General features: G+C 42.8%; 1 protein-coding gene across 1 annotated transcript in view; it reads right to left on the reverse strand.

The window, feature by feature from the left end:
- The window catches only part of LOC131287137 (homeobox protein unc-4-like), a 70,589-nt gene extending 70,030 nt beyond the window's left edge, over positions 1–559 (reverse strand). Inside the window, exon 1 of the mRNA XM_058316156.1 lies at positions 175–559. Within this exon, the coding sequence (XP_058172139.1) occupies positions 175–559 (385 nt within the window). The remainder of the gene's footprint in view (positions 1–174) is intronic.
- Positions 560–15,701: the final 15,142 nt, after the last annotated feature.

Here is a 15,701-nt window from a genome sequence, read left to right on the forward strand (position 1 = left end):
AGGGACGGGTGGGGAAAGACATTTTCTTGATCGTACGCCGCCAATTATCGTTCACGTGTTTGTCGTTGCGACATAGCCCTAATTAAATTGTGCATCAATGAGGAACTAAATGAATTATTGTTTGCCTCAAACATCAGTGTTTGGTTTGATTCGTTAAACACCGACTTCACTTACCTCGATCATCGTTCGAGTCTTCACTCGGTGGTCCCTGCATCGTGCGGTGAGGTGATATGTTAGGATGGGAGCCCCCATTCACGAGTCCCCCCGGTAGGCTGCCGGCGCCGGCACCCACCCCGACGCCCCCGACCGTCCCCGCGCCGCCTCCTAGGCCGGCCAGGTTGGGCGGAGCGCCGGGCGGCCCAAAGCGCGGTCTCGTCAGAAAGTGTCCGCCGAAGACGTTCGGTACGCCGAACTGTAGGAAAGGGGCCCATTGCGGGGGCACGCTGGAGCGGTTGCGGGGGGCCAACTGGGCGGCAGCCGCCGCCGCGTACAGCTGCAGCGCCGGCTGCGAGCCGAGCGTTTGCAGGTTCTGCAGCATTCCCTGGTGCTCCAGGACCATCGCGGGAACTCAACAGCGTCAACGACTGCGAGGCGTCAACGGTTCTGGCGTCGACCACTGCCACTCATGCGGATGCCACCTGGAGGCCAGAGACAAGGGTATCACCAAACAGAACTCTGGACTGGAGGAAACACGTTCAGATACGAGGGACGTAACAGATCACTAGATTTTGCACATTCACTATAAGAACGATCACTACAACAAATCCAACGCGGTTGGGCGAAGTTCAACAATCAATTATGTTTCAGCCTACTTTGTCATATAGTACTGATATAAAATTCACTTGTTTTGCCAACTTTTAAAACTAATCATTCTGTTTCTACACTTTACACCTTCTTATTTTCACACCTGACACACCACAGGCCCACAGTCTTGCTGACATTGAAATGACTGGTAAACTTTTAATTTCTCCTTCGAAAAACGGTCACTACAGGTATGGTACTGGTTGTAATCACGCGTATGATCCCAATTAGCCGTCGGGTTTTGGGTGTGCAATGTACTGCAGCGATATTTCACTTAAACATCTCACTTCTTGATTTCAATTTTAGAACGTTTTGATTGTTGAGAGTTTTGTCTCTCTGTTCACTTTTAACATTACAAGTTTTCATCCTTCACTTGTGATAATGTTTTTATTTTAGTGACATATTTTTTCACTTCACTTTTCTTAAGTGTACAATACACTTTTATCATCAATTTTTACGATCCCGGTAATAAAAGTAAAGCTTCAATATAACGAATAGATAAAACATATGACACAATTTAATGTTGTTAAATACCATTCATACGTATTAAAACATTCTCAGCCTTACAGTTGAGTTGACAACATTTAACCAAGTTGCTATTTATTTAATCAAGAACTTTGCCAACACAGCGAACACTGGAATGTTTTTCGTGTTATTCAGTTCAGCTGTCTTAATTTTGCCGACGGAAATAGTCACACCACCTTGTCTTTTTTAAATAAAGAATGTAAAAATCAGTCCTATGTTATATGCGAAAAGCAACATCATTTTTTATTGTGCTTAAGAAAGTTAACTCATTTTGTACCACTCCTATATTTCTTCTGCTAGTTTTTCTTTAGCATAGTTTCAAAAAATTGTAATCCGTAATCTGTAAAATTTATGAAAATCTATTTTGAAAAGCTTTGCAGTTTTTTTCCTAACAAGACTAAATGTAGATTACAGCTCAATTTTAATATTATTATATATGGTCTCCCTACGATTCCAAGAACAGCAATTCATTATTCATTTGTAAGGAAAAACTTTGGAAACATCGTAGGTGTTCCACAACGGACTGCGAGAAAAATTCAGGAGCCACAAAGGATACAAGAAAGGATATGCTGAATGCAGTTCAATGGATGTAGTGTATAACTCCGTAACTCAGTTCCCGATGACGTTGATACAATTGTTTGCACACCATTCGCTTTAACGCACACTATCGTGCCTGTAGGCACACGATTTGTTATGAAATTTGCACAACTGTCCGTAATAAAAACAGCTCTTCCGTATTCGGTTCCCAACAAGACTCACCAGCCACTATGGCTTGGAATGGTGTTTTTGATAAACCTACAGAGATCACAATATTTCACGCTAAGAACGATAAGTGCTTGCCAATTGAAAGACACATCTTCTGGTACTACGAGTCACAGAGAACAATCAAACATCACCTGAATCGAGCGTTTTAAGTGAAAAACAACTAACAAATCGTCCACTGATTAACGGGGCGCAGCAAGAGTCAGAGAGCAGTCGCATGGGGCCTACACAAACACAACCAACACAAGTGCATCCCAATTGCACATGCAGTTCATGCTCACACAGGAAGAGTAGCACAAAACACATTTGCAAACACAAACAAATGCACAACCGCATGTATTTTCTCGCATTCTGTCAGTAGAGGAAAACAGTCCGTTGGCGGCAGAAGTAAACGATGGAGGCATGGAAGCCAATCTCGATGGTTTGTTTTACCTGGCACGTGCAGACGTTTGTTATTCATACACGGTATGCTGCCCGCTACGTTAACAGATACTGTGTCAAAGGAGAGTTTGTTCCAGTTTTGTTATGCTCACTTCACAACAGTCTTTGTTTGTATAAAACTGACCTCAAAATATACTGTTTGGAGATTTCACCTCAACATGTCTCAAATTCTTTTTAACTTTTGCATTTTTCTCATCCTTCAGTTTGTATACATCAACTGTCAATTTGTTTACAAATAAAGTAGGATACACTAATTAAATGCCATCCTTTTCTGGCTATGTATTTCAGGGATTGTAACGATAGAACCGATTTGCGAGCACATTCACAACTGATGGTACAAACTCGGACATCCACTATCTTCACACCTGGTCGATTGATTAAACCTACGACAGGAAGGCATCAGCCATGTGCGAAAGAGAGCGAAAGAGTGAGCAATAACACAAAAAAGAAAGGTGAAAGAGGGTTCATAGCTTTTCAACACGATCGGAAGGGAAAATAACAAAAAAGCACACGTTCACCGGTGTTTCGAAAGAAAATCAACAATCGGCTGTCAAAGCAGCACACAGTCACCAGGCGTTACGATGCGTTACGGGCACGAATAACGCCACCACAGGATCCGTCCACAATTTTCACGTAACGGGAAAACTTTTCGTTGTGTCGTTACACGTAAACACCGCATACCTCCTGCCGGCCACTCCTTCACCCATTCCTTACCCAAACGCAACAGAACGGACTGCACGACCGATAGGAGAAAGAAAGAAGCGCGATCCACACTCCCGTGGAGCCTTCAGTAGAGCCCAACAACGACGACGACCACGACGACGACCGGTGCATGTGCTTGCAGCGTGTTTGTGGCTGAAAAACTGACGGTTCCGTCCGTCCGAGGAAAGCGTCCATGCCGACGCAAGGTTGTGTCGATATATTTTCGCTCCGTTTCGGCTTCCCGTCTCGCTCAGGCACGCAGCCCCCACACACACACACACATACACACACATCCTCAGATTTTAGCCCTCTCTAAGCACATGTTGGAATGCGTCGACGCGTTGACGAGGGAGTAGCAATTTCGACTATTCATTCGATTTTGGTTTTGCCTTTCGTTGGGGTGACCACACTCACACAACTACCTCAGTGCTGTGAGTGTATTTCTCCACCCCTGTGTTGGTAAGTCGTCATCCTGAAGCAGCCTTATCATTCGTCATTCGTTGCCACAACAAGGACGGTCGGGAAGAAATATGAGGTGAGATTTCGTAGCGTTGATTTCTCTCCAGCACACAATGATTGAACGAGAGAGAGAGAGAGAGAGAGTTAGCGTGAGATAGAGAGAGAAATCCGTATCCGCAATGGGGCGGAGACACAAACGCGCGAATGGAAGGCACACGCACACACGCTCCCAAGCAGGAGAGATTGTTATGGCCGCAGCTGTCAAACAAAACCGTTCGGAAGCCACGCCTTCGGAAAGTCAATGCTTGCCGTTTGTCGTCGCGAGGTTGACATCTTCGCGGGGTTGGAAATTGAATAGAATAGTAGTTGGGGGAGAAAACACCATAACGCCGAAGAAAACGCACATTGGGTGGAAATCGGGTCGCGGGGAGGTCGAAGGATAATTGGATTTATAGTGCGCGTACAATTAGCTCCACCCAGTGTGAAAGTCGGTTCGCATTCCGTATGATTGGTGTGTGTCCTCTCTGCCACTGTGTCCAGGCGGGTTTGCTCCACCGTGCGCCTTTTTCCAAGCACAGACTCCTTGCTGTACATAAATACTTCCTCCCTTTGCTCCCAACTTCACCACCTATCTACTATCCTCACGGGGCAACAATCTGTCTCACTTACACCAATCGGTGAATTATGCACACCGTCCTCCCGGCTTTTGATAAGCCAACTCTCTTCCCTGCTTCAAGGGGGTCGTGGGCGGCTGAGAGATGGGTTTCAATTTCACCTCATGTGTGTGTGTGTGTGTGTGTTTGGGTGTGTTTGTCGTGGATCGTTTTGCGCGTTTGACATACGCAAAAAAGATGGTGCCGTTTTGATTAAATTTCCCCCCGTCTGGACGGGCTCCGGTCGGGCTCCGGTCGGACTCGCGGGTTGTGTATTGAATTTAAGTAGATTGTACATAAGTTTTCCACCGGTTTCCCGTTCCTGCCCATCTGCTAGCGGGCGGGTTCCAAAAGAAAAAGGGAAGAGCGCCTAACTGAAGAATGAAAATGAAGCGTGCGAGCGCTCTCTCTCTCTCTCTCTTGTCCCTTTCAGTATCGTAATTTTTCATTTCCAACCTGGAGGCTGTGATGTCCATTTTCGCCTATTTTACCGAAACCAGGAATGAAAGCGCCCGAAATTCTCGGGAGGAAACTTTGAGGCAAGGAGACTGGAAAATACTCTTTGAGAGGTTGTCAGAAGGCACGAATTTTTGCAATTGCTTTATCGCACACCGAGCTGATGGCCAACAGACGGTTGCCGACGTATGTGTTCTTCTCGATGGTGCTTCAAGTGTTCCACAACAAGCGAAAGGAAGTTCCTAGAGTTTTCCCCTGACCTTATGGTGGTGGCCGGGATATATGTTCGACTCCATGCTGGATTTAATTTAATTCATTTCTGGCTTATATAGATTTTTCGTTTTTTGCTAACGCACAGTTCTTATTTTTCCATTTTCCAGCAGTAATTTTCCTGGTAGCTACGTTTTCAATTGCCGTACAGCGATGAAATTTCGACACAAAAAATTAATCCCTTAAAATAATAACCTCACTTAGGCAAGTTTCATTCCACCATTCGTTTTTCCTTTTTCCATTTTAGAGACAACAAATTCGGTGAACCTCAAACACATCCAGAATATCCTGTCTCTCACGTTGGCTTTCTCACTTTCCCACTCGGAAAAGTCATTGCGACTGATTTGCCAACTTACGCCCGGGATTTTCCCAATTTTATTTGTGAAAGCAAGTGGAACGTGACTACGACGACACGAATTTATCCCGATTTGAGCGTACCTTTGGTGGGCGTGTGTTGGCACTCTTATGTATGCGGTGCGCTTCGTAGGTCGTTTTTCTTTTTTATTTATATCCCCCCTTTGCCCACACCAAGCTCCCCGTTCTGTGGCTCCCCCAACGATACGCTGACGAAACCGTTTCCATACATTTCTCCGTGAGCCATATTTCACAATTCGCTGCCCAATTTCCTATCCGTAAGTGTCCTGTCCCCCGCCACGATGGACGGTATGTACTTGCCACGTAGCCAGCTTCCCTCATTTGTTTCTTTTACCTTTTTTCCATATACTTTTCAAACGATTCTTTATTTCACAACCTTTCTCGCTTGCTCGAACGAGGCTCGACTGACTCGCTTTCTCTCTTTTGCATCATGGTCTCGATTTATCGTAGGCGGCTGCGATGCCGGCAGGAGAATAGGAGGCGGAAAAACTGGGCACAAATGTCACGTACGGCACTTTAGCGAACGATTCCACACCGTAATAGATCTCCGGAACGCAGCGCCCATCATAAACATCATCGTGCCCCGGCGAGTCTCTCGGTTTCGCTAATCACGATTGATTAATTTTTTGTCCCACCCTTCGGTCGCTTCTCCCTCTCTCCCACCCGTAACTTGCCAAAGTCAAAGTGTATTTCGAGATCGTGCTTCCCGTTTATTCTCTACGCTTCCTTTTCCTTAAGGAGTCCGCAAGAAGAATTCATTCCAACTCTGGCATGACATGGTGTTGGAGCTCCACGCAGTAACGATGGTCTGCGGACGGTCGCGATTTGAGACGAGCAACACACTCGAAATAATAACCATTTTACCTTCTTCCGACAGTCTCCCCGCTTGTTCGCCCCCCGTTGGGCCTTTTCATCGATCGGCTTCGAACAATCCTACTTCGGAGGAGCCGGGGTAGCAATCCGAAACGGGAGCTGGTGTGCCGGTGAAAACATAATGCTGACACCTCGGAAAGCACTGATTAATGAGAAGATACTCCCACCTCGGGATGGAGAAGTGGAAAACAAAACCATTCCAACTGGACTTCCGCTTGGTTCTTCGGCCCGGCCAACTTTGTTGCCATCGACAGCACATTCCCGGACGAGGGACGAAGTCGGCAGCACCTACAAGGAGAAGAGTAAGAGCGGGGTGTTTGCGCCTGTGCAGCGTTTCAATTATCGTTGGCGAACAAATTAACATAATCGAATCGAAATTCAATCATGGTATCATCGGAGCGAAAATTCTTTGCCGGCAGAAATGTTTATTACGTGATAAAAGTCGCGTGGAAGAGACGACAACCCAACGACAACGGAAATATAAACAATCGATAATTGTTTGAACTATATTTTATGCCAAAAATTTCCTTGCTGGTTCATGTTTCAAACAATGCAAAACTTTCACAATTTTTTTAAATTCAATGCATGATTATTGTTCCATCCGAGAAAATGACTTTCTCAAACATTAACGAATCATTTAATTTTTTTTAAGCATCTCTACATCAAGTAAAATTGCTACATCGGGAAATTGAAACATATTCTTTATCAAACTTTGATAAGTTCTGTTTTAAGCTGTGATGCTTCCATGTGAGTTAGTTAAACCGAACGCATCAAATTCTAAAAAACAGTTCTTAAAGTAATATAGTTTATTTCAATTTGGGATAAAGTTAAAGCGCCATTTAAATTAAAACCCAGCTCAATAAAGCCATAATCAAACCCCGCATACGGACTAGGAATTATATTATGATGCTCGCTTTCGAACTAATCTACTGTCAAAAGGTTCGACAAATTTTACGACACACGGCAAAATTTAGACACGCGCCAGCAAACACACCTGCCGAGCATTTCCGCCACACAATGAACCGGAATTATTGATAACACACAAATGCACCCTGGGACTCCGGGCGGATAAATGCTGCATGAATCTTCGCCGCCCTCCACCAACCCTACTGCCCACTCAGCCAACCCCCATCTAATGCTAACCCCCCCTCGGCAGCATTATATGGGCCGCGTCGGTGCATCCATCAATCCGGCCCGATAGCGGCAAGTGGAATCGAATTAGCGAGCAATTATGAGCCACCCAGCATGAGATAGTCCTAGTCCCGGAGTCGACTACCGACTCGCCGGTCCGTGGGGTTATGTACTCGCCGCTCGGTGTGTTGGTCATAAATTACTTATGCAAATGCCACAACCGACCCGTGCCAAGTGTGCCAAATTTCCTTCCTATGCCTTTCGGCCTCGCCAGCGCGGTACCGTTTCGTCGTTCCCCAGCCGTGGTTCGGAGGAAAATCGATAAAATGGTGGCAGACGCGACCAACCACAGCATGTGCAGTGCGCTGGAAACCGGAAGCCAGGCCGGTTTTGTCACTAGCACTGTTTAGTGTCTTCCGTTAAATGATTTTCGCATCGCGAGCGTCCATTTTTCCCGAGCAACGGTGTTGGTGCCGGGTTGTTAATTTATTTCAATTTAACTCAAATGTTTTATTAATCATTTTGCACAGCTTTCATGCGACCGGTCACATATGCACACACGCACACACAAACACGGGAACGGAATTTCCACGGCCAGGGCGAAATGCCAAAGTCATTAGTTTGTGCAAACATTAATCTACCGGAGGTGCGAAATTTAACCTGTAATTAAAACGTCCGATGACCAATTGAATCATCACGTGGTGCTTTCCGGAGCCGGAACGCCATCTTGCCTTTCCTCACCCCACTATGCGAAACGGTAGCAAATTATTGCAAATTTAAAAAAACTCAGACGGAACCGGAACCCGTGTCGGAATTATTAGACCGGCAAGTTTAAATTATAGTGTTAGTCCAATGTAAGATGAATCAAATTTATACTTTTTTCAATCGATTATTATTATATTAATTTCAATTATAAATCTACAAAAAAAAACATATTTTGTTCAGAAATACACTTTAATTTTCAAATACTAATATAGTTTTTTCCCAATTTGGATATACTTGCTTGTCCCTGTGGATACAAACTCTTAAACAAGCAAATCAGTCTCATCAATTTTTATGCGTTTCCAAGTAACTAATTTATACTCTTGCCAAAATATTTATAACTTACGTAGGTTTATTGGAAACCATACCGCGATAAAAAAAACTATCTGTGCAAAAGAGGGTAGAAAAATAAATTAAAAAGTCTCAGCCAGTGCACCAATTTTGGCAACCACTCTCAAAGGCGGAAAGCGAAGGCGGAATTGTTTTTAATTCGAGCACATTATTTTCTAACGTTTATTACCAGATTATGACGGTGGAAAAGTTGGCCATATAATTTATGGTCGTTTGCCATTTTTTTGTTGTTGTTGTTGTTGCTGTTCCGTTCCTTTTTGTTTTTCAATCGTCCGGAGCAGCCCTCCCCTCCTCTCCCAACGATTCTTCCATGGTAGCTTTCTTTCCACCAGCCTTGTTGGAGCATGTTTGGCCTTAGGGAAGGGGCGGAGGGGATTGAAAATCTCAAAACCAAACACCCGAAACGACGCAATTTTCCGTACGTCTACCGTAGAGTGCGCCCAGCTCGCTACTCCCCCTCTCGCCGTTTCCGAAGCGTAGGGGCCAAACGGTATTCATCTTGATTTCATACATTTTTGATGTGCCTTCTCCGGAACGAGAGATTGTGGCAAGAAAAGCTGGCAGGACTGTGGGAGAGGGACTGTCTCCGAAGGTTTGGAAACTTTCCAACATCAAAGCGGTCCAATCGTGGGAAGGCGAACGAGGTTTGGATGCTGCTGGTGGTGGAAATCTGGTTTTAATGAAAATTTACCGAACCAACATAAATAATTCGGTGCTTGGATTTTTATTCATGGCCGCCATCGCTGAAGCGTTGCCCTCCCGGGTTTTTCTTCGTCTTATTGCGCTTGCCAAATCAAATGGCAGTTCCGAGCGCTGCTCGTACATGCGGGAGAGCGGTACGGGTTGGATGCTAGAGGAGAGATATTACAATTATATGTATGAATATTACAGACGAGCATCCCAGCGAAGCCGAAAATGTCGGAAAAGAGACAAAACCATATCTTTTTACTGTCTGCTTCTCATTAAAAAAATAAAATAAAAACCCGCACACTGATGGTTCTCATTTTCTTTCAATTGGGTTTTCCCAGAATTGGACATTCCTGTTTATGGTTCCGAGGGAAATATCTAGCCATTCTGCCCCATGGAAAACTCTTTCGGGCGAAATGACACTATCACAATCGAAAGCTAATTATTGTGAAATTGATTTTCCGCCTGACCTAAAAGCCGGATGTTATTGTCGCACGAAGGATCACTTCGGATTGCTTTCGGTTTGCGCATCCGCATCCACCAGCGCAACTTTAGTCGTTGTTCTGAGTTTTCCGACCTGCCCCGGGCAGCGGCATAAGGGTGAAACACAATTTTTGTTCTTTCCGGTCCTAGCTTGATGGCCGATAAGAAGAAGAACAACGGGTGGCTGCACCGAACCCAACCAAAAGGACAATAAAAGGGAGTCAGTTGGAGGAACCTCAGCGAAATGAGCCTCCGGCAATGTTGGTTTATTATTTTCACCCGACCCGGATGGGCGTCTTGCTCGACTGTGGCCAACCCTGGATACCCAGAATTTGCGGCAGGAAACCTTTTTGCTTGAGGTTCAGATAAAAGAACGAAGGCGGCGTTGAATGAAATGTTTGATAAATATTCATCGTTTCGCTTGAAGAAAGAATTAGAGGCGCTCCGATGAAATGGGCACAATTGCAGCGTAGATTTTCCTGCCCCATAAGAAACGCCTTTGGATGCTGCTGAATCGCGACGAAGGGCAAATGTGGCCAAACTTTCGGTCGATACAATGACGTACTCGGTAGTTTTTTTTTTCAATAAAACTTTCCACTAGGAAAGCTGTTTTACCATCCAATTCTTGGCTTTATTGAATTGAAAAATCGATTTTGGTCGTTTGAAAAATTACCATTCTGTATTCATGGGGAAAAATAAGGTCACGACAAAAAAACAACATAACAAAACACACGAAATCGATGATGCACGATGGATGCTTCGTTTTCCTCGGCAATTGTTCCAGATGAATTGTAAATGTTGCATATTTGCAAATGTAACCAATAATTTAAGCCTTTGCTGCAATCCGCAGACCAACAGAAATGAAAAGACAAAACACACGAAATCGATGATGCACGATTGATGTGATCAATACGCGTCAGAAACGTTGGCGAAGCAGTCCATCAAAATGATGCAAAATTGGTGAACTCTATAACATTTCCACATAATCCGTGCACGACTAGAAAATAAAAGATAAGCTTTCGGTGCCCATTGAACCGAATTTGTATCGATCATTTCAACGCACCACGTGGTAGGTGCATTATGTTTTTATATTAACTTTACAATACGTGCAGTGTTGCTTATTTGCAGCGCACTGGTCCGATAAAAAAGTGGAGACAAAATAAAACCACATCCATCTTTTATTCACATGGTTAAAGGAAAGTCTCATTTGAATAAATTATTGTCACAATCACAAATCGAAGAACATAGAACCAGAATCGTTTCGCAAATTCAGTTAGCATAAAAGGCATATGACGAACGATAAAGAGAGAATTATTCATTCTTTTGCCAGAAAATTATTTCATTCTCTTCCGAAGCAAACATTAAAGGACTCAAACACCCCTGGACACCTACATTTGCAACATTACACAAGATTCGAGAGGAAGCCCGCAACCATTCCGACCGTCCGAGCTACTGCTCCGGATTCAATTAAAAGATTCCAACTCTTTCACCCAACTCTAGGCTCGAGAAGTGTTGCCAAGCAAGCGTTGAATCAATTTACAGAGTTTATCCGACAAATTTATCTTGTTTTCAAATTCTCAGTTTCTTTATGAAACCATTTTTAATCACCCAATTTTATCTAATTCTTTAAATATTTTACTTTAAGGGTCATCAATCAAGAAGGAATAATAGTCGTTCTCAAGAAGTAAATTTTATCTTCATTTGCATGGCAATTGCACATGTTAGCACATTTCGGATGTTCTCTTCGCTTGATTCAAAAGTAAAACAACCATTGATTTAACAGTTTTATATAGCTCTTTACTTGTTTTCTTTCTTTCTTTTCTTTTCTTCTTAGTTTAAATCTCTTTTGTGTCTGTGTATGTGTATTCAGTGAAATACGATGATGATGTGAATCGTGATAAGACTTTTTTTTAAGAATGTTCGTTTCTGTTTAGTTGGGTGTAGTGCTTCTGTCGACATTGCTCCCTCATGCACTGGCCATACTCTATCCCGCAGGCATCTGATCCTGGATCTGTGTTTCGTCTTTGCTTGCATTTGTTTCCACACTGTGTTGTCCGCTACAGACGCTACTCTAAAATGCCATTTGAGATTTGCGTAAGGTTTTAATTTCCACTTTACATTAACTATAACATCGGTAGTAGGTAACATGCTGTTTTAACGGGTTTCCTACTGGTTGTTTCCAATCCACTGCAGGCAGATGTTCAATAAATGTTTTTTCAGGTTTGTCTGCTCCAAATACACGTTTGACTACAACACTTCTTAAAATTCGATCCTAGGGTTTTTCTTTAACATCATTTGGGTTTCTTTTCTCGGTTCTGTAGATCATTATTCCTGTGTTCAATTTCTGTTTATCTCCTGATCCCGGTCTCCATTGTTTGAAGGTTTATGCCTGTTGTAGGTTCGTATGTTATTTTTTAGCTAGGAATATCGGAAGCATTTCAGGTTAGTATTAAGTTAAGAAGGAACGACGAGCTGATTGGACAAAGAGAAAAGGATGGTTGATATTTTCGTAAATTTGGTTCAATCTATGTGATTCATAGTTTAGTATTTATTTTCAACTTATAACATTTCTAAACTCCCTCTCAATTTTTATTCTCATCTCGAAGCTACAAAATTATCTAATTATTTGGAACTGAGAAAAATTAAATACAAACACTGTTTCGTTGCGAGAATGATCGTGTATAAGGCAAAAAAAGCAAAACAAATCGTTCGAAAAGAGATGTAATAATTTCCCAGTAATAGAATCTTTCAGTATAACAGAAGGGAAGAAAGCTTACAACTTGTGTAGACAAATCGTAGCGGTGGTTTTGATACAACGTTTGACGCAAGTGTAACTCACATTGAATCATTGCATTGAGGAAAAGGATCTTACAGTCAGAGCGTCTATTTATCAAAATTAATTTAAAAAATCTTCGTATCTTAAAATATTCATTGCATTCTTACATATTATTACCACCAGACCGTTTTTTGTTATCAACCGAACGACCGCAACACAACAAGTCCAGCTTGTTCGTATAGCGTGTACTAATATTAAAGTTTATTTTTCCTCTTCCTCAGGCGGATTTTTTGTCTGTAAGTTATATTGAATTTCTTGCTTTAGGATATTACTTATTCTCAAACCATACGGTACATGATCTTTTCTTCATGTTGGACCAATCTCCATTCGGTAGGTTTAGAGAAACGTTTACATCTCTTTTTAATCTGAAGCACCTTTTCAAGGAACCGATTGTTGCTGCTTTAATAACAGGTTCTCATGATCTAGCACGAACGGGAAACTATGTCCATACGGGACCTATTTTTTGTCAATTCAATTCCCACATTTCCTGCTACGCCCTATCATTTAGCTAACCCTTGACTGAGAAGGGTTCTACAACATTCGCTTACGACTAGCCACCATTTTAGTTAATACTAAACATAAAACGATTGCCCTGCACCGAGAACCACAGTACCAGGGTATGTGTAATTCCTGCACGTGAGTTATGAAAACTTCTCCGGTGAGTGTTTATCGATTATCGATCTGTTTTTATTAACATCGTCCAGATTTTCACCCGGAGGATTAGTTCTCTTAGCATAATTACCCTAACAGCATAAAGAAAAAAGTTGTTTTGTGTACCCGATGGTACACGATTCATTTTATGTTCCCCCTATTCTCCATATGAAAATTTTCTGTTATTCGATCGATAAGATTCAGTAAGGAACAAAAATAAATAAATATTATACTAACAAACAACGATGTAATTGAAGTGCATAAAGGTTGTCGACAACATTGAGACATCACATCCGATTGCAATCTAACACGACGGTATGTTCACTTGTCGTTTGAAAAGTAAGGAAGATGTGCGACAGAAGTGTTTTACAGAAAAGTGGCTTTCTTATTTCTTAGCAACAAACCATACTCGATAATCTGTTTGATTTCAGCCTTGCATCAAGATGTATACAGGGTTTTAAGCTCAACAAATGTGTTTGTTTCTTTCGTTTTACCAAATGGATTTGGAAATGGAATAAAAACAAACAAAAAGTAATCATTCATATCAATTATTGATATTTACCCTATTAAATTTCATAACTATTTAACTAGAATCAGACCTTTTTGTCACAGAAAACTGGCAGATTAGTGTATGGGTGTGTTTGTTTTTCGTAAGTTTTTTTTTGTTTTGTTCTCCTATTCCTAATGGCGGAATAGTGTAAGATTCCGTTCGATTGCTCCTCGAGCTAAATGCCCCTTTCCCAGACGGACGTATGGTTCCCTCCAACTCGTCCACCATACGTCCACACCATGCTTCCTATCTAACACCTACCGGGGTGTACTTTTTCAGTCACTTCAGCTGCCCACTTTGCGAACGATTGCATCCTATTTTTACGTACCGTGCATTACATTACTAAACCTGCTGCGGGCGGAATCTCACCGTGGACCGGAGTGCAAACACCAATTCCCATCCCGAACCTGTCGCATCAAGGAACGGATAGTCAACTAAATTTGCTTGCATAGTGGTTGGTTTGTTCATGGCCTTCCGGGCCACACTACACCCACCGCGGGCGTTTTTAGCATCCCGGACAGACACAGGAGCGCCCTTACTCCCGCAAACTCGGTGCAAAATTGGTAAGCACAGTTTTGTGCATAGCACATACACGAAAACTAAGTAGATATATATAAAATTTAAAAAAATACACACAAACACAACAGCCTATGGTACACAATTCGTAGCATTGCTTGTTCCTTCTGGTTTGCACGAGGGGTTTGGGCTCAAGAAAGCACTGGGCAACCCCAAACACCCGCACACACACACACACACATACACACAATCGCGAGACATTGAATCGAGAAATTGGTTAGATTAGTATCAAAAGTTACTCATAAGCACACAGTGTGGTAAATTATCTACAAAAATAGTTTAGTATTTAGTCTGGTTGTGCTGTCCAGGTTCTTTCTCCTCCTGTGTCCTGCCTACCTGTTCGGTGCCAAAGTGTGCCCTGCTGTGTTGCAGACATGTTTTTCAAAGGGATCTCATAAATGTACTCGTTCATCTTTCCTACTCCAATGGAAATGTCCTTCTCTACTTCTCGATTCCTTTCCTTCCAGAGATAACAGCGCGAACGCGGATTTGTCTGCGGATTTTGTTATTTCGAGCATAGTTCTTGCATCTGCGTTGCCTGTGGAACCACTGGTCTTTGTTGAGTTTTCTGTTTTGCTTTCTTCTCAACACAGCCTCATAGAGCACTGTTGCTAAGTCAAGTTCCGCTTCTAAAATTGCCCTAACTGGTGGGTCGACCAAACTGAATTTAACTCGTCAAACTTTGGTTTTCGGGGGGAGTGTGAGTGTGAGTAGCAAAAGAGAGAGTAAGTGAACAGAAGAAAAACCAATGTTTAAAATAGAACTTATCCTTACCAGTACGGGAGCACCCATTTCAGCCGGCGGGTACTTAAGCCATTAAAATTGCATAGCCTTACCATCTAACCTATCTCTAATACAAGGTGTGTGTAATACTTTCTTGCGATGACATATTCGATTTTGGTTTTTACTAATATATACCATCCTTTCTTCCTCCCACGGTTACACAAGGATCGGGAGACGTCACACACGGAAACGACTTTAATCTTAGATATTATTGCACATTGATCCGTCTATCGTCTTGCTTTGTGATGTGTTCTAAATTTCTACTCTGTCTAGTGGCGGTATGCATTAGCACGTTAAAAGGGGATATATTAAGTGAAACAATGATCGCGACTACCGTAGCCATGTTGACCGTATCGGCCGCGGGAGTACAATGGAAAGAGGTCAATGTGAATTAAATTTGAAAATCTATGTTTTTCTCTTTCCATCAACATGTTACACCTGATACGATCAACGTCACTCAGGCCCCTCATCAATCACGATAACAATCTCTTTGGCATTTGGTAGCTGTGTCTCGCTCAGCATGCAGTGCGGATGGTTTGGAATTGTCCTTCTGGCGGACATTCCCGAACTCCAC

The sequence above is a fragment of the Anopheles ziemanni genome, chromosome 3 (assembly GCF_943734765.1).
Source record: "Anopheles ziemanni chromosome 3, idAnoZiCoDA_A2_x.2, whole genome shotgun sequence".
Lineage (NCBI taxonomy): Eukaryota > Metazoa > Arthropoda > Insecta > Diptera > Culicidae > Anopheles > Anopheles ziemanni.